The sequence below is a fragment of the Suncus etruscus genome, chromosome 9 (genome assembly GCF_024139225.1).
Source record: "Suncus etruscus isolate mSunEtr1 chromosome 9, mSunEtr1.pri.cur, whole genome shotgun sequence".
NCBI lineage: Eukaryota > Metazoa > Chordata > Mammalia > Eulipotyphla > Soricidae > Suncus > Suncus etruscus.
The window spans coordinates 31,645,734-31,665,632 of record NC_064856.1 but is presented as its reverse complement, the minus strand read 5'-3'; the positions used below and the strand labels follow the sequence as shown (position 1 = coordinate 31,665,632).

At 47.6% G+C, this 19,899-nt stretch overlaps 1 protein-coding gene across 2 annotated transcripts in view; it reads left to right on the top strand.

Moving 5' to 3' along the window:
- Positions 1-19,899, top strand: part of ATP9A (ATPase phospholipid transporting 9A (putative)) — a 109,900-nt gene that overhangs the window by 49,771 nt on the left and 40,230 nt on the right. For both annotated transcript variants that reach the window (XM_049781311.1, XM_049781312.1), the window contains exons 5-10: positions 9,947-10,005; positions 11,832-11,883; positions 13,925-14,019; positions 14,669-14,749; positions 16,098-16,173; positions 16,645-16,721. In XM_049781311.1, the coding sequence (XP_049637268.1) occupies positions 9,947-10,005; positions 11,832-11,883; positions 13,925-14,019; positions 14,669-14,749; positions 16,098-16,173; positions 16,645-16,721 (440 nt within the window). The remainder of the gene's footprint in view (positions 1-9,946; positions 10,006-11,831; positions 11,884-13,924; positions 14,020-14,668; positions 14,750-16,097; positions 16,174-16,644; positions 16,722-19,899) is intronic.

Below are 19,899 nucleotides of genomic sequence, written 5' to 3'. Positions count from 1 at the left end.
ACATAAGTCTTTCTTAGGTTTGGGGAATGTTAGACAACACTATTGGAGTCTGATAATTTCAACTTTCAACCTCTGAATACAGGGGCTGGAACAATAGCACAGTGGGAAGGGTGCTTGTCTTGTACATGGCTGACCCAATTTTGATCCCCAATGTCACATATGGTTTCCTGAGCATCATCACCAGGTGTGATCCACAAAAACAGAACCAGAAGTAAGCTTTGGGGGCCGGAGAGATAGCATGGAGGTAAGGCGTTTGCCTTTCATGCAGAAGGTCATCAGTTCGAATCCCGGCATCCCATATGGTCCCCCATGCCTGCCAGGAGCAATTTCTGAGTATGGAGCTAGGAATAACCCCTAATCACTGCTGGGTGTGACCCAAAAACCACACACACACACAAAAAAAAAGAAGTAAGCTCTGAAGTAAGCTCTGAACACAGCTAGCTATGATCTGCCCCCACGAAAAAATAAAATAAAATAAAAGTACTCAATTTTGAACACTGTTGGGTCCCCAGAGGCATTTAGTGCCAAGCCAAAAAGTGACACATGTTGCAGAATTCAGTGTTTCTGTGACTGTGAATCTCCAATGCACCTTCAAAGGTGCTGAGTCAACCAGGCCCGAACAGGGTGAGCTGTTAACAATCTCTCCCGGGCTGGAGAAATAGTATAAAGGCAAAGCATTTGCCTTGCATGCAGAAGGTTGGTGGTTCAAATCCCGGCATCCCATATGGTCCCCTGAACCTGCCAGGAACGATTTCTGAGCATAGAGCCAGGAGTAACCCCTGAGCGGCACCGGGTATGTCCCAAAAACCAGGTAAAACAAAAAGCAACCAAAAAAAAAAAAAAAAAAAAACAATCTCTCCCAAAGCAGCAGTGTCCTCCAAGAATGTTGATTGCAGTTAGAGAAATAACTGCACCAACAGCTACCCCGACAATGATAATGAGAAACAAAAAAAGAAGTTTGTGGGGGAGGAGGGAAATGGGAACAGTGGTGACAGGAAAGTTACACTGGTGAAGGGTGGTGTACATTTGATCACTGAAACCCAACTATGAAAATTTTGTAACCACAGTGCTTAAATAATTATTTAAAAAAGGTTTATTTAAAAGAAAAAAGCAGCGGAGCTGGTGGTTCTGGGGGGGGTGTCCTGAAATAGGATAGTCTAGCACCCTAGGTTTAATTTTGGGGGGAGGTAGTCTGTTCTTGCACTTTGAATTGTCAGTTGCTTGTTTCCACTCAGGAGAAACATCTGGTTTCTCCCTGCCGCGTAGACAAACTGCTCTTATTCGGAAGCTGTCATCCATGAAAAGTATGTTCTGGCCGCACCGGGTTTGCTTATGAAAGGCTTGGGGGTCCGTCGCTACAGAAATAAACAGCTCGAGTAACTGGAAGTTAGTTCCCTGTTAAAAATGGGCTCAGGGGCGACTTGGGAGAAGTGGCCACGCTTTTCTTTTGCATTTCTTTTATAGAAGGTGTTGAATGATTTAGGATGTGGCTGGCAGGGAATTTTCCACTTAACTGTGTAAAACTCTTTCCCACTTTCTGTAGCCTTTCTGCATATGCACTGAAAACCCGAGCCTAGAGGTGTGGGGGTGCTGGGTGAGAGAAGGGGGTCAGGCTTGAGCATTGTGGAACTTCAGTTCCGAGTACCGGGCTAGGCGTGGCTGTGCATGTCATACAAAAGGGGGTGTTAGTCAGTTATAGATCAGCTATATGAGGTGAGGGACCAAATATAACCTGGAAACATGGGATTCTTGTGAAAAGTTATTTATTTTTTAAATCATGATATTTATATGGGCCCTGAGAGATAGCACAGTGGTAGGGCTTTTGCCTTGCATGTGGCTGATGAAGGACCAACTGTGGTTCAATTCCCGGCCTCCCATGTGGTCCCCCAGCTTGCCGGGGTGATTTATGAGTATAGAGCCAGGTGTCCTGAGCGTCCCCGGGTGTGACCCAAAACCAAAAAAAATATGATAATTATATATTTTTCCCACACCTGGTGGTATGCAGGGTTCCCTCTTGTCCCTGTGCTTAGGGGTTACTCTGGTGCTCTGGGGACCCTGTTAAAACAATATTTCCCGGGCCCGGAGAGATAGCACAGCGGCGTTTGCCTTGCAAGCAGCTGATCCAGGACCAAAGGTGGTTGGTTCGAATCCCGGTGTCCCATAGGGTCCCCCGTGTCTGCCAGGAGCTATTTCTGAGCAGACAGCCAGGAGTAACCCCTGAGCACCGCCGGGTGTGGCCCAAAAACCAAAAAAACAAAAAACAAAAAACAATATTTCCCCTCGTACTCCTGAAGCTAAAGAGCCCTGAGCACCTCTGAGTGGCCCACAAACAAAACAAAACATTGAAACTCATTTAAAAAGTATTAGTATTATTTATTTGATGGCTATACCTGATGGTGCTCAGGGGTCACTCCTGGCTCTATACTCAGGAAACACTCCTGGCAGGATTTGGGGAATGAAATGGAATGCTGGGGATCAAACCCACATTGGTTACGTGCAAGGCAAATACTCTACCTACTGTACTATTGTTCTGGTCTCTAAAAATTCTACACTATTAAAATAGATTTTTAGGGGCCGGAGAGATAGCATGGAGGTAAAGCATTTGCCTTGCATGCAGGTCAGTGGTTCGAATCCCGGCATCCTATATGGTCCCCTGAGCCTGCCAGGAGCGATTTCTGAGCATAGAGTCAGGAGTAATCCCTGAGCACTGCTGGGTGTGACCCAAAAACCAAATATATATAGAGACTTTTAAATGCCTTAAAAAATCTATATTTTGGGGCCAGAGCGGTGGTGCAAGTGGTAGGGTGGTTGCCTTGCATGCGCTATCCTAGGACCGACCACAGTTCCATCCTCCGGCATCCCATATGGTCCCCTAAGCCAGGACTGATTTCTGAGCGCATAGCCAGGAGTAACCCCTGAGCATCATCGGTTGTGGCCCAAACCCCCCCCCCCAAAATCCCCAACTATTTCCTAAAAAAATAAGTTAAAAAAAAACACAAAACCAACAACCTGTTCCCTGCAATGTAGAGAGAATTGAGCTCGGGCCTCCTGCCTGAAAGTATTGGCTCCATCCTGTGAACCAACTTGGATTTTGCTGGAAAATGATTACGAATTTTCAGATGTTAACTGGTTCACCACAAGTGTATGGCAGATGGGCTCCACGGGGGCTGGCACCTTTTAACTCAGGAGCAAGGGAAGAAAAGAAGGGAGGCTATGGGGGACAGCCTGGGGCATGGGCTGTGATTCTGGAGTATCCATGGATTCTCTGCCTTTTGATTGAGGAAATAATCTCCCCACAGGTGATTCTTTTCCCTTTTCAGGGAGGAAGATGGGAGCACCTCAGTGCTCTACTCTGGGTTTGCCTTGATTCTTCACTTTTCTTTAGTTTGGAGGCCACACCCAGAGGTGCTCAGGGGTTACTACTGGCTCTGCATTCAGGGATCACTTCTGGTGGGGCTCAGGCAATTATATGGGATGCTGGGGATTGAACCAAGGTCAACTGCATGTAAAGCAGATTCCCTCCACACTGAATTATCGACTCTTCCCAGAGACTATTCCTGGCTTTGTGCTCAAGACTGATCTTTGGGGGTGGAGAGATAACATGGAGGTAAAGTGTTTGCCTTGCATACAGAAGGACGGTGGTTCGAATCCCCGCATTCCATATGGTCCCCCGAGCTAGCCAGGAGTGATTTCTGAACGTAGAGCCAGGAGTAACCCCTGAGTGCTGCTGGATGTGACCCAAAAACCAAAAAAAAAACCCAAACAAACAACAAAAAAACAAAAAGCCAACAACACTGATCCTTGGCAGTGCTTGAGCACTAAATGTGGTGTAATGATTTGAATTGGGGATGTGGGTTGCAAGAGAGTATAGTTCTTCTGCACTATCCCTCTGCCCCAACTTCCTAAATTTTTGGTTTGCTTTTCAGAAATATTTATAAAAGATACAAACATAAAGAGCTCTCTCTCTCTCTCTCTCTCTCTCTCTCACTCTCTTTCTCCTACTTCTCTCTCTCTCTCTCTCTCTCTCTCTCTCTCTCTCTCTCACACACACACACACACACACACACACACACACACACACACACACACTATCACATCACATCAGTACTTTATTTGGGCTACTCTGTTAATCTCCAAGGCTTGTTCATCCCTGGCAGTGCTCAGTGCTAATTCCTGGCTCTATGTTCAGGGGGATGCCAAGGATTGAACCTTGGTCGGCCTTGTGCAAGGCAAATACCCTCCCACTGTGCTATCATTCTGGCCTCTCACACTAGCCCTTTGAGCCACCTCCCTGTCCCCTCATGTTTTTATTCTGTAACATCACCAGGAGGACATTGGTCTCCTTTGGCTGTGCTGGTCCTGCCAGCTCCCAGCCCCCAGCTCCATTCGGGGATACCCCAGTCAAGGTTGCTGCTTCTCTTTCAGAAGCTTCCCTTTGTTCTTGACTTTAGCTTCTCCTTCATTTCTCTGGTTTGTTCTGCCGTTTTTTCCCACCATAACATGTTGTCAAATGCTCTCTAGACATTTGCCATATGCCGTAGCTCAAACTGAACAGTTTTGGGCCCCCCATACATGGAAGCCAAACATGGAAGTCTAGATTTAGGGTCATGCTTGTTTGTGGCTCAGTGGAGTGGGCAGGTCTGAGGATGGCCAGGCTCTGGCTGAGGCCGGCCTGTAAGCATTAGTGAGAAACCTCAGCAAACACAGTGGATTAAAGAGGGTTTTTCTTGGGCTAAAGCAGATGGACAGAGAGGCAGAGTTCAGAGGAGCTGATCGTAAATCAGGACCTAAAGCAGAAGAGAAAATCTAGGCCTGTGCCTTGAAGTCAGAGCTAATTTAATTCATGGCTTCTTTTTTTCTTAGAAAAGCACCTTTTGGGGTTGGAGCATCAATAGTGCAGTGGGTAGGCTACTTGCCTTGCTTACAACTGACCCAGGCTCGATTCCTGGTTTCCTGTAGGGTCCCTTAAACATTGCTAGGGGTGATTTCTGAGTGTGGAGCCAGGAGTAACCCTGAGCTTTGCTGAGTGTGACCCTGAAATAAAACAAACCACAACATTTATTATTCAAAATTCCTGGTAAAGGACAGATGGCTGGCTACAGGCTTTGCCCTGGGAACCTGGACTTTTTCCTGATACCATATTTTTTCCTGATACCATATTGTACCTTTGTACCATATTGTACTTTTGAGTTAGCTGTGTTCATGGCAAGTGCCCTGCCTATTGGCCCGCTGGACACTCTCAGCCTTATAGGAGAGGGGGATACTTGCTTTGAGATACCAAGAGAAATTATAGCCCAGGTTCATGTGGGCCAGGCCTATAGCTTATTCCTAGGTCGAGAAAGCAGAGACAATGTGTCACCTAATGTTGGGGCAGGGAGAGTATATGAGTGCCTAGAGCAGGGGTCTCAAACTCAATTTACCTGGGGGCCGCAGAAGGAAAGTCGGGGTGATCCTTGAGAGCAAAGTCAGTAGTAAGCCTTGAACATTGGGGGATGTGACCCAAACAACTAAAACAAAACAAATTCCTCTAGGGCAGGGCCACAAAATGTTGTACGGAGGGCCGCAAACGGGCCCGTGGGCTGCAAGCTTGAGACCCCTGGCTTAGAGCATCTTCCAGGACAGCCCAGAGAAGCTGCTGGAAAGATGGGTAGGTCCTTGCCTGCTTCTCTTGGCGCCACCTTCTGGCTTAGCAGGAAAAAATCTTGTGCACTTTGTATTATCAGAGCTTCCTTACTCTGACCAGCTTAATGGAAATAAGTAAAACCATTTGTGGGGTTTTTGATTTTTTTTTTTTTTTTTGCTTTGTTTGTTTTGAGCCACTCCTGGCAGTGCTCAGGGATATCTCCTGGCTCTGCACACAAGGATCACATCTGGTGGGGGTGAGTGAGTTGGGTGGGTCTGGGTGAGGGTGAAGATACACATGTAGTGCCTGGAATCAAGCCTACGTTGGCCATGTGCAAGGTGAGCATCTTGTTTTTGGGGGGGGAGTTGGGTCACACCTGGCAGCGCTCAGGGGTTACTTCTGACTTTGTGCCCAGAAATTCTCCTGGCAGTTTCGGGAGACCATATGGGATCCCAGAGATCAAGCCCGGGTTGGTCCCAGATTGGTCTCAGGTCTACTTCGTGCAAGGCAAACATCCTACCTGTTGTACTATCACTCTGGCTCCAAGGTGAGCATCTTTTTTTAATGAGTTGTTTTTGTCCCCCTCCAAGGTGAGCATCTTAACTAACCCTGTGTGCTCTCTCTTGCCCCATGCTGCACCCATTTGTAAGTGAGAAGATGAATGAAATAGAGCAAACCTCCAGCATATAGTTGAAGTCAGATCACTTGAAACATACTCAAGAATACTCAATATGGGGGCCGGAAATATAGCATACCGGTAGGGCTTTTGCCTTGCATGCAGATGAATAGTGGTTTGAATCCCAGTATCCTATATGGTCCCCCGAGCCTGCCAGGGACGATTTCTGAGCACAGAGCCAAGAGTAACCTCTGAGCGCTGTTGGGTGTGACCCAAAAACCAAAAAGAGGGCCTGGAGAGATAGCACAGCGGCGTTTGCCTTGCAAGCAGCCAATCCAGGACCAAAGGTGGTTGTTTTGAATCCCGGTGTTCCATATGGTCCCCCGTGCCTGCCAGGAGCTATTTCTGAGCAGACAGCCAGGAGTAACCCCTGAGCACCGCTGGGTGTGACCCAAAAACAATAAAACAAAAACCAAAAAGAAGGAAGGAAGGAAGGAAGGAAGGAAGGAAGGAAGGAAGGAAGGAAGGAAGGAAGGAAGGAAGGAAGGAAGGAAGGAAGGAAGGAAGGAAGGAAGGAAGGAAGGAAGGAAGGAAGGAAGGAAGGAAGGAAGGAAGGAAGGAAGGAAGGAAGGAAGGAAGGATACTCAATACTGCAGTTGAGTAAAATCATTATACCTGGGGCCAGATAGGGTGTTTTCCTTATACTCAGCTGACTCAGGGTGGATCCGAGTTTGATTTTTATCATTCTATATGGTCCCCTGAGCCTGCCAGGAGTGATTTCTGAGCACAGAGGCAGGAGTAACCCAAATCCAAAACCAAACAAACAAATCATTACACCCAAATTTAGTTTCTAGTGTTGAATCTTTTGTTATTCTTTACCGGAGGGAAGGAGGAGGGGGAGGGGGGAGAGTCATTGTGCCTTGGCTGCTTTATTCTTATACTTGTGTGACTGGCTGCCCGTTGAGATTCATTCTTTTGCTTGCATTTCTTTTTTTTGTTTTGTTTTGTTTTTGGGTCACACCCGGCGGTGCTCAGGGGTTACTCCTGGCTGTCTGCTCAGAAATAGCTCCTGGCAGGCACGGGGGACCATATGGGACACCGGGATTCAAACCAACCACCTTTGGTCCTGGATCGGATGCTTACAGCCGCTGTGCTATCTCTCCGGACCCTTGCTTGCATTTCTTGAGAGCCAGCTGTTCCGGGATGATTCCTCTCTTTTTTTTTTCCTGGATGATTCTAAGCACGATTTCTACTGCCTGCATATGACTTAGTAGTACTACTGTAAAGTCTGGTGTGAGTTGGGGCCTGCCTATATTGACTGAATGTGCTGTTTCTCAGTGTATTCTTTTTTTTTTTTTGTATTTTGGGTCACACCCGGTGAAACTCAGGGGTTACTCCTGGCTATGCGTTCAGAAATTGCTCCTGGCTTGGGGGACCATACGGGACATGGGGCATCGAACCGCAGTTCATCCTAGGTTAGCGCGTGCAAGGCAAAGACCCTACTGCTTGCGCCACCACTTTGGCCCCTCAGTTAATTATTTTTTAATTGGGTGTGCTGTAATTTAAAAAGTTATTCATGATTGAATATCAGGTTCACAATGTTTCAACACCAATCCCTTCACTCTGTGACTTTTGGAGTAATGGAGGCTGGAGGCTGATGGAGCTCAAGCTTGCCAGGACTTGGGGCACTGGATTGACTTGGCACTGGCTTTATGAAAACCAATACTTACCTAGTTTGTTAAAATATTCAGACTCTGGAATTTGGTCCCTGAGCGCCTTGGAACAGGTCTAGCTCTTCAGCTGTTTCTGCATCTCTCTAGAAGTCTTCAGCATTGGTGCACAGCTCGCATGGTTCCTGCTCTGCTGATTATAATCATGACAACATTTAATTCATATACACATTAGCTAAAATCAAACCCAATTAGAGTTGCTTCAATAGCAATAATTTGAATTGCTTTGCAAGATCTCAGTGGTGCTGAATATGAAAGACATACCAGTCAGTTCCATGGGAAGCATACAGGGTAGGGGGAAATGGTACAAACGAGAGTCATGCATTCGATGATTTCATTAGTAGCCTTTGGTTCTTTCTGGAGCCAGAGACGCTGAAGCTTGAAACCTGAGCCTGTAGGCAGGGTGCATGGGCAAGGAGGGAATGCAGAGATCCTGTTGCATTTGTGCTCTGGGCACATGTGTCCCTGAGATGCACCCAGAGACTTCACGACTGTTTCTCTCTTGTGGCCCCACATGTGTGAGTTAAATGGACTAGTACATTTAAAGATGCTGACAGTACAAAGATTATATAGGGGTGCTCCCTTGTGCAAGAATTTTGCTGTTGTTTGTTTTGGGGTTATACCCAGTCGGGTGCCTCTCCCTGCTTCGAGTTTTTTGTTCCAACTTCTTGGCCCTCATGAGGGAATTTGTCCCATCCCTGGAACACAGGTAGCTCCTCTTTGGGCCTGCAGGCATGCATGCAGATACATACCTACACTCCCATGCATGATGCACACACACTCCCATGCTCTCATGCACATATGCTCTCTTGCAGGCATGATCTCTTATGCTCCACACATGTTTTTACATGCGTGCATACTCATCAGCTTATGTTCATACCCACTTGCACACATGCTCACAGGCATGCTCCTGAACTCTTATGCCCATACACACACATACAGCATAATTGGCCCCCTGCAGCCCTCCTCCCTCTTTCATGTGTGGGTCCGGCCTTCCTTGCAAGGGTGTCTCATGTCATTTAAAGGACTGTCCTTTGCTGTGCTTGCCAGTCATCAGTGTCCTATGTGAGACTCATTCTGGCCTCTGCTGTCCTAGAAAGTCTTGGCTGACAAATGTGTCCCTGCCCTGTCCACTTCTTGTTTATTTCTCCCTCCTGCCAATCACTTTCAGTTGTGGGAGGGACCCCATTCCTGCCTACTCCTGTGGGAGCCTTGACACCCCCAACCCACACATCGTCTGTCTGGCTTCTTACCAGCATGTGGGGTATCATTCGCAGGCTCTGGGCCTTGCTGTACCTGCTCTTCTGTTTGTCCCAGAGCTGGGTACAGATTTTCCCTACTGAGAAGTCAAGTGAAGGGGCAGGAGATGCATGCAGCAGCCCCTACATGTTGGGCCTAGAAACATGGAAGTGGGGAGTGGCCCCCTGGTTCCTGAGTACCACCAGGGAGGAACACAAACTGTAAAATAGAAAAGTGCAAAGACCATTAGCATTTTGGGTTGGGGGTCCTTGTTGTGGTAGAATATCACCCTTTAAAATTTTTATTGTTGTTTCTTTTTGTTCTGGGACCACATTTGCCAGTGCTCAGAGCTTACTTCTGGCTCTGTTCTCAGGTGGTGTTTGAGGGACCATATGGGATGCCAAGGATTGAACCTGGATTGGCCACATATGCAAGGCAAACAACCTCCCTTTGTCCTATAGTTCTGGTCTCAGGTCTTTTTAGTGCTACTAAAGAGTCAGTTCAGCCCAGGACCCTTAGAGATGAGAGATCCTTCTTAGGGATGTGAGTGATTTAGTCCTTGAGGGAGGAAATTAACTTCCACCCAAGTGGATCTGGCTTTAGGCAGCCAGATGGAATTGAGGGTTGAGGGTGAGGGATGTTACTTACCTCAGTAGCAGATCGCACTGTGGGTGGATTTTGTGGGTGAATGGCCACGAATTCAGGCCCTCACCTGCTGACTGGCCCCTTGCTTTGCAGGGACAGTAAAGGTGAAGAGCTCCAGCATCCAGGTGGGAGATCTCATCATTGTTGAGAAGGTAAGTGAGGGGTTCTCACCAGGGAACTTGTGCAGGGGTGTGGATGGGGCTGAGGCCACTTGCCAGGATCCTGAGGTGAAGTCTGATATCTGGTCAAGTATCTGATTGTAAGTGACAGAGAGAAGGGTTCCTCGTGGGGAAATCTGTCAACCAAACTTTAAAAAAAATATTTTTGGGTGGGTCATACCCAGTAGTGTGCAGGGCTTATTCCCGTTTCTGCACTCAGGAATCACTCTTGGCAGTGCTGGAAGTGCTGGGGATTGATCCCAGCAAGACAAATGTGCAAGACAAATGCCCTATCTACTCTAGCCCTATTACACTTTGTTTGTTTTGTATTGCTTTGTTTGGGGCTACAACCAGTGATAGCTCTTGGCTCTGTGTTCATGAATCACTCCTGGCATGGCCAGGGACTTGAGGGGACAGGGGAGATAATATTTGCTGTTGGGTACCAAAATTGGGATTTGTTCCATGCAAGGCAAATACCTAAACCCTGTACCACCCCTATATTCCTGTTGCACACTATTTCCTGGAAGAAAAATTCTTTCCCTTCAGATAAACATTTTCTTTTTGGGACACACCCTGTGGTACTCAAATGTTACTCCTGGCCCTGTACTAGGTATTATTCCTGACAGTGCTCCAGGGACTATAAGGGATGCCAGAGAGAGAATTTGGGTAAGCTGCATGCAGGCTAACCCCCTACCCACTGTACTATCTCACAGCCCTTTCACAAAACTGTTTCCAAGTTTCCTCATGGATTTAGCCACCATCCTGCTTACAAATCAGGAATACATTTGATTTCTCATTGACTGGATTTGTAGTTTTGAGGGTTTTTTTTTGTTGTTGTTTGTTTGTTTTTTGGGCCACACCCTATGACTTGCGGGTTTTTTTTGTTTTGTTTTAAACCTATGAGTTTAAATGGACTAGACATCTACTACCCTAGACATCTACTTGCTACTTAGCCACTTAAAATATAGGTGTGATGTCCCTAAAGAGTGTTGTAGTTCAAATATTTGCAACTCTGATTTACCCTGGTAAAATCACAAAAAAGCCCCAAACCGTATTCATTTATTTCCCTTTGGGAAATCTCAGCTGGAGGTTTTGATTTAAACATTTGGGCTCTTTGAATTCGAGCATCTCTGGCCTGAGGGTCATATAAGAATCCCCCAGAATAGCTCTAAAAGGTAGCTCCTGTTGATAAGTTCGTCACTGCAGCCAGCTCTCATTTTTTTTTTCTTTTAAGTGGGTATTTTGGAATGCATTAGACTTCCAGGGAGGCCCAGAGAGTCTCAGAATAGGATTTAAAAAGGCCTGTGCTGAAAGTAGGGTATCAACTCTTTTAAAGGATTAAATGCAAGAACCTGTGTTAATTTGAAGCAAAGAGAAGCTCAGACACACATCCCACACACCCTGGGTGTTATCACAAACTTTTCAGCTCATAATTTAAGGCTGGGTGCTGGAAAATGGGTCTGAGCAGAAAGCAGGAGAGAGATTTTATGGGCTTCGTTGGTTCTAGTAGAGATGCTGACCAGAGAATGTCCAGGGCTGGGTGTGGACAGGCCTTGTGGGGTGGGAATGAAAGGACATGAGCTGTCAACCTTCTCTTTCTGATTTAAGGTTTTAATAGGTAATTAGCCAACAGCAGTCACAAGTAGAGTGTTCAAGATTTGCAACAAAATCCCTGACTGGATCTGCCTCTAGACAAAGGCTACAACTTGAAAGAGGCTATGGGTTTGCATTGTGCCTCCCCCCACCTCCCCCCATCAGAGGCTGGGGTGGGGGGACGGATAGAAACCCCAACAGTAACTCTCTTTCTTCTTGCAACCCAGAACCAGCGTGTCCCTGCTGACATGATCTTCCTGAGGACGTCGGAAAAAAATGGTAAACATCTGGGATCCATTTTGAAAATAACCATTAACCTTTCAGTGGTAATTTGGCAAAATAATCATTTGAAAATGGAACAGAAGTAGATGATCATTTTTGGAGCCATGGAGGCGAATCAAAAACATCTTCTTTTAAAAAGCATGGTGGGGGTGGTGCCTGGCAGGCTCAGGATGTCAATCACCCCTGAGAAATGGTAGCAGAGTCACAGCCAGGAATCCCGCAGCCTGTGGAATCTTTTCCCTTTAAATGTGGGGGGCTGCAAGGAGCAGATGGTGACATGCCATAGCCCCCTGTTTTTTTTTTTTTTTTCTTCCTCCTTCTTTTGGTTTTAGAGCCACACACAGTGGCGCTCAGGGGTTACTCCTGGCTCTGTGCTCAGGGATCATTCCCAGAGATGCTTGGGGGAACAATATGGGATTTAGGGAACAAGGCAATTGCCCTCTCTGTTGTACTGTCACTCTGGGCCCCTCTTTTAGGTTTTTTATTGTCCCAGTCACCTGATTCTGGGCTGTTTCAGACTTTTAGGGCCCTATTTACTGCCATTGTGACCTAAGTGACTGGTATTTCTTTTTTTTTTTTTTTTCCTATTGTAACTTCTGAGAAAATGGGACTTCCTTTGGGGGACAGGAGGTCTTGGGCCCACCTGTAGCAGTGCTCAGGACTTATGTTTGTCTCTTTGCCCATCTCCTAGAGGTGCTTGGGGAACAAAATGGGTTGAATAAGTGCAAGGCAAAGTGCCTTACCCACTATAATATTTTTCTGCCCTCCCCCACCTGCTGTATTTTGAGTTTTTGTTTGTAGTGCCAGGGATAACCCTTCCTCACCCTCACACATGTACACACATACATGCAAGGCAAGTACTCTACTGAGCTACATCCCTGCCTTCTCAATTTAGGCAACTTTGACTCCTGAAAAACCCAGATATATCTGCCTTTGAAGTCACTGCAGCTTTTTGTTTGTTTGTTTGTTTCATTTTTTTTTTTGTCTTTTTTTTTTTTTTTTTTGGTTTCTTGGGCCACACCCAGCAGCGCTCAGGGGTTACTCCTGGCTCTTTGCTCAGAAATAGCTCCTGGCAGGCACGGGGGACCATATGGGACACCGGGATTCGAACCAACCACCTTAGGTCCTGGATCAGCTGCTTGCAAGGCAAGGGCCCGTTTCATTTTGTTTTTTGGGTCACACCCAGCAGTGCTCAGGGGTTACTCCTGGCTCTACTCTCAGAAATCGCTCCTGGCTCAGGGGACTATTTGGGATGCCGGGATTCGAACCACCATCCTTCTGCGTGTAAAGCAAACGTCCTACCTCCATGCTATCTCTCCGGTCCTTACTGCAGCTTGTTTTATTCGGAGTTAATTATAAGGACAAATGAGATTTTGTACTAATAACAAATAAACCAGAGGGGGAAGATCAAAGATACAAAATAAAAACAATTTTTTTCCCAAAAGCTGCAGCTCTGTCTTCAGATTAGGCAGTGTGTCCTTCAGCAAATGGGACATTTGGGTTGGGGTCCTCCTGCTTCTGCATCCCAAACTGCTGTGCAGAGCTCGAGGCTCCCCTGTGTGGCTGCTGGGGCTGGCACTTGCACTGCTCATTGTCCTGGCATCCAGAAGCCAGGCTTGGGTCATAGTCAACTTGTGGTCACAGGGTTGTGTATGATGACACTTCCATGTGTCCCCGAGTCCCCATTTTATTCTTTATGAACAAGGTTGTTGCCTCATTAATAGCATCCACATATGAGGAAACCCGGCTTGTAATGGTCAAAGTTACCCAGGCAGTGGTCTGGCTCCCGAAGGCTTAATTGTGTGTGTGTGTGTGTGTGCGTGTGTGCGTGCATCCTCAGAGGGCAACTTCCCTATGCGGTCTCTGAGGGCTCTCTGCTCTGGTGTGTGTGTGTGTGTGTGTGTGTGTGTGTGTGTGTGTGTGTGTGTGTGTGTGTGTGTATGGCTTCTTCCCATCTGCTGCATGGACAGGCAAAGGCTTAGCAAGATCAGAAAGTGGGTGCCAGAGGAGATGACCCTTTGTACCCTTCCTCCCACAGGCTCTTGTTTCCTGCGGACAGACCAGCTGGATGGGGAGACAGACTGGAAGCTGAGACTCCCCGTGGCCTGCACACAGAGGCTCCCCACTGCCGCTGTGAGTACTAAGTCCCCCATTCTCCCACCCTTGATTGAACAATCTAGAGCAGCCGGACCCTAAAACTGGCTCCCACAGAGGTGCTCAAGGGCTGGATGTGGGAGATCTGTGTATAGGTGGTATTGGCCCTCCAGAGCCTCAAACACATTCTGGTTCCAAGTAACGTATTTGCATGTCACATGAGGGGCCCTGACACAGAAATTGGAAATCTGCAGAGACCCTGACAAGGTACCAAGCACTTACCTCACTTCTGCCATCTGGCTGGGCTCCTGGCAGGGCATGATCTCACTCTCTGCTCCCCTGATGCCCTTATGTTTCCTCTGCTGGCAGCAGCTAAAGCCATTTTGCACAGCTCTATTCATCAGGCCATGCAGAAATCCCTGCTGTCCAGGGCAGGAGCATCTGCAAAATCCAACCTTAGTCCCCATTAAGCAAATGACGCTTAAAAAAGACCTGATCTTTTTCGTTTGTTTGAACACCACACCTGGCAATGTTCAGCCATTACTCCTGGCTCTGCACTTAGATGGGCTCAGGGGACCTTATAGGATACCAAGATTGAACTCCATTTTCAAGGCAAAAGCCCTCCCTGCTGTATTATCGCTCTGGTCTCCTTCCCCCTGGTCTTAACTCCTCTGCTTGTTCTGGACAGGACCTTCTTCAGATCCGCTCATATATCTATGCTGAAGAGCCAAATATTGACATCCACAACTTTGTGGGGACTTTCACCCGAGTAAGTAGGTGCAGCTGAACATGGAATGAGGGGGTAGGGAGGATGGCCTTGCTGGTGGGGTTTTCTGTGTGGGTGCTGGCCTCCCTGCACCAGGCCTCACTCTATTGCCTTCAGTGCCCACTCGTGCATTGGCTCCATCTTTGAAGGGCTGTGCCTGAGTCTGGGAGCCAGTGTCCAGAGCCTATATTTACAACTCCTTCATGCCATCTCTGTCCATTTTCCTAGCCCAGGTGCTGCCTGTCCTGGCCAAAACCGTTATGCAACCTTCCGTCTTTGAGAGTGGTGCTGAAATTTGGATTTCCTTGTTTCCAGTGAATAAGAAAGAATGTGATTGAATTATAACAAAACTTGGGATTATTTTAGAAACATAAGACAGTTTATGGAAACTAGTGAAATTTGTCTTGTTCTTTCCTACCACCAGGGCTTTCTTCCTACATTTGTTCTTGCTTTATCAGACACTTGCTCTGGGTTTGAAACTGCCTTCCTTCCTTCCTTCCTTCCTTCCTTCCTTCCTTCCTTCCTTCCTTCCTTCCTTCCTTCCTTCCTTCCTTCCTTCCTTCCTTCCTTCCTTCCCTCCCTCCCTCCCTCCCTCCCCCCCTCCCTCCCTCCCTCCCTCCCTCCCTCCCTCCCTCCCTTCCTTCCTTCCTTCCTTCCCTCCCTCCTTCCCTCCTTCCCTCCCTCCCTCCTTCCTTCCTTCCTTCCTTCCTTCCTTCCTTCCTTCCTTCCTTCCTTCCTTCCTTCCTTCCTTCCTTCCCCCCCTTCTTTCTTTCCTTCCCCCCTTCCTTCTTTCCTCCCCCCCTTCCTTCTTTCCTTCCCCCCTTCCTTCGTTCCTTTCCCTCCCTCCCTTTCTCCCTCCCTCCCTCCATCCCTTCCTTCCTCCTTCAGGAGACTACATGAGGTACCAGGGATCTAAACTGGGTCAGCCATATTTTGTCATCAAGTACTTACTGGTGCTCTCTCTCTCCTCTCTCTCTCTCTCTCTCTCTCTCTCTCTCTCTCTCTCTCTCTCTCTCTCTCTCCCTCCCCCTCTCTCCTCTTTCTCTTTCTCTCTTCCTTCTGCCCTCCCTCTTTCATCTTCTCCATCTCTCCCCTCCTCCTCCCTCTCTCTCATATAGGAGAAGCACACAGATTATAGGGCATGAACCTATAATCTGTGGACGATTGGGGAGTGGAGAGTCTCCCCACTGGGGACTGTTGGAAAGTGGGATGTCTCTATTACTGGGGCCACTGGCGAGTCAAGTGTTTCCTCTCTGTTTGGGAGGAACAGGGCTGGGCAGCTGTGTGAACAGGGCTGGGCAGCTGTGTGTTTGGCCTCACTGCAGTGGTGACCGTGTCCTGTGTCTTCCAGGAGGACAGTGACCCTCCAATCAGTGAGAGCCTGAGCATCGAGAACGCTCTCTGGGCGGGCACTGTCATTGCATCCGGTGAGAGCCTGGGGGCTGTTGGGAAGTTAGTCTTCAGGTTTTTTCCTCCAGTTTCTCCCAGAACGATCATGGCTTCCAGTTCCCCTGCCCACTCCCTATCTAGGAGCAGCTCTGTGGTTGGGCTCCCTCCTGGTATTTGCCCTGAAGAATTCATTCCAGTCTCCTTGAAATGGGTCCTGCTTCATGAAGCGCTTGTTCCCAGCTCTCAGCTGGTCCCCACAATAGGCTAGTCTAGACTTTACTGAGCATGCTTGTAAACATGCTGCATTTGAACCTGCTTAGAAGTGAATTAGCTCCATGGCTCTGGCAGGTCCAAGGGTGGGTGGCCTCGGGTGGTTGGTGGCCCCTGGTTCTCTGGCATCTTCTCCATAGGCAGTACCTTCAAGCATCTTCTCTCCTATGGGCCTCTGCTCAGTGTGAGTCTGGGAGGGACCACTGGCCTGACCATCCCTGTTCGGCATGTCATTGCAGGGACAGTGGTGGGAGTCGTGCTTTACACTGGCAGAGAGCTCAGGAGTGTTATGAACACTTCCAACCCGCGGAGCAAGGTATGTGGGGTTCCAGGTACCCTCCAGCATGCTTGTGAGGGGGTATGTGGGTATTGGGGGGCAGAGCTGCTGTCCAGCTTTACTCCTTGCACCACTGCGGTGCATGACTATGGTGGTTCTGGTGGTCTCTGGGGCCTCTGGCAGTTAACAAGCATTGAACTCTTCAGCCCAATTGGCTGAATAGTGCCAGGATTGGCCCCCAGGGCCATTTTATCTGTGCTTGGGAGTTCCTCAGCATCCCCTAACTCTAGGAACTCCTGATAGTTTCACTTCATGTTCACATATCTGAGTATTTTTGTGCAGATGTATAGGGATCTGTACATGTATGTATGGCCACACACACACACACACACACACACACACACACAGAGCATATGTGATACCATAGATTTGTGATAGCATATGTGATACCAAAGATTTTTTTTTTCCTGTGCTCAGGGGTTACTCCTGGCTCTGTACTACTGAATCACTCCTGGCAAGCTCAGGGGACCATATGGGATACCAGGGGTTAAAAACCCAGGTTGGCCATATGCAAAGCAAATGTTCTTTCAACAGTACTAGTTCTCTGGCCCCCATTGCTAGCTTGTTTTCATTTTTTCTTTTGGACCTGGGCTGGAGCTTAAAGGATGCATACATACAAGGTATTTGCCCTGAGCCACCTCTTTGGCTAATTCTGAGTTTGGTACTAAGACATTTGTCACGCGCCTGAGTCCTGTTGTCCTCACATGGTCTGGATACATACACTCTCCTTCCTTTACTGTTGCTTTTCATCAGTCCAGGCACTCTCCCAGCTCCGCCCTCTACTTTGTTTTTCTCTTTGGCCACACCCAGGGGTGCCTGTTGATTGTGGGGTCTCTCCCCTCAATGCTGGGGATCGAGTTCCAGACTTCCTGTATGCAAACTATATTATTTCCTAGTCCCCTCCCCCACCTCTTTTTTTTTTTGTCTTCCCAAGTGCTGCTCAGGATCTTGGGGAACCCTCCAACTTTTCCTGACACCCCAATGTGAAAAGGTAGCACTGCTTCAATATCTTTAATATCTGGGTACAGGGACTCTGGGGCCACACAATGCCCAGGATGGAACCTGGGCACGACCTGTACTCTCTCTCTCTTTGATCCCCTACATTCAGTATGGAAAAGCTGAACAATATGATGTCACTGACATTTATTTTATTTGGGGGTCCATATCTAGCTGTGTTCAGGGTTACTTCCTAACAGACTTAATTAGGACTCTTATGAGGCTACCAGCCTAGGCCATCTGCATGCAAGACATGCACCTTCCTTCCTGAACTTCTTTTCTTTCTTTCTTTTTTTTCTTTTTTTTTTTTTTTTGGTTTTTGGGCCACACTCGGCTGTGCTCAGGGGTTATTCCTGGCTGTCTGCTCAGAAATAGCTCCTGGCAGGCACGGGGGACCATATGGGACACCGGGATTCGAAACAACCACCTTTGGTCCTGGATTGGCTGCTTGCAAGGCAAAAGCCGCTGTGCTATCTCTCTGGGCACTCTTTTTTTTTTTTGAGGGGGAGGGAGACATACCTAGCAGTGCTCAGTTTACTCCTGGCTCTACTCTCAGGAATCATTCTTGATAGTGCCGGGGGATGAGCATATGAGGTGCTAGGGATTGAGCTCATCATGTTGGCTGCTGTAAGACAAGTGTTCTACCGATTGTCTTATCACTCTAGCACCTATATTTTTTGTTTGTTATTTTGGGTCACACCTGACGGCGCTCAGGGATTTCTCCTGGCTCTGTGTCCAGGAATCGCTCCTGGCAGGAATGGGGGACTATATGGGATGCTGGGATTTGAACCACTGTTCATCCTGAAATGGCTGCATGCAAGGCAAACGCTATACTGCTGTGCTATCTCTCAGGCCCCTTTAACACCTTTTTTTTTCTTTTTTTTTTTTGGTTTTTGGTTTTTGGGTCACATCCGGCAGCGCTCAGGGGTTTTTCCTGGTTCTATGCTCAGAAATCGCTCCTGGCAGGCTCAGGGGACCATATGGGATACTGGGATTCGAACCACAGACCTTCTGCATGCAAGGCAAACACCCTACCTCCATGCTATCTCTCTAGCCCTCTAGCACCTATTTTATTATTGTTGTTGTTGTTTTTTGGGTCACACCTGGCAGGGGTTACTCCTGGCTCTGCGCTCATAAATCGCTCCTGGCAGGTTCAGGGGACCATATGGGATGCTGGGATTCGAACCACCATCCTTCTGGATGCAAGGCAAATGCCCTCCTCCATGCTATCTCTCCAGCCCCTCTAGCACCTATTTTTAATGTTCAGTGCAGCCACAAATCCATAAAGAAAACTTGACATATTTAAAAGATGAAAATGAAAGAGCTGAGATAGTGTGGGGTGATTTTTGTCAAACTCAGGAAGAGATGTTCAGTTCTCCAACTTGGGTCATTTTCCTCCCTGTGACAGCCATCCTATAAATAGAATGTCCTGGGAGGGATGTTTGTGTCTTCATCTAGTTCATGGGAAATTAGAGTTGGGAATACAGGATATGCTTGCCAGAGGAATACACCTTAAAATGAACCTGTTATAATTAAAATGTGGATGCTGAGTTATGAGGCTTTATCAGTGATTTCCCTGGAACACTGTGTGGGTGTGAGAGGTGCAGAGTAAGGATTATATTTGGGATCCTTGTGCACTTGGCAGAGGTCAAGTAAATGTAGCTTTGACAGGTGTGTGTCCCCCATCAGTTGTGTTAAAGATTAAAATGTAAGTCAGGTGGGGGGAGAATGACAGTCCAGTGGGAGAAGGCATTTGCCTTGCATGCAGCCTAACCCAGGTTTGATCCCTAGCACTGTGGTCCTTTGACCTCAGGTCCTTTGACCTGAGTGCAAAGCTAGGAGTAAGCGATGAGCAACACCAGTTGTGGCCCAAAAACCAAAATAAAAAGTAAACAGAAGGGCCAGATGAAAGTGGGCAGAGCATCTTCCTTGTATGCAGTCAACCCAGATTCAATTCTCAGCATCCCTTATAGCTCCCCTAACCTACCAGGAGTGATTCCTGAGTTCAGAGCTAGAGTAAGCTCTGAGCCTCATCGGGTGTGGCCCCAAAACAAAAAGAGACAAACATGCAGAAAATGGTAAGCAGGGCTGGAAAGAGAGAACACTGGGTAATATGCTTGCCTTGCATGCAGCCAACTTCGGTTCAAATCTTGGACTCCTG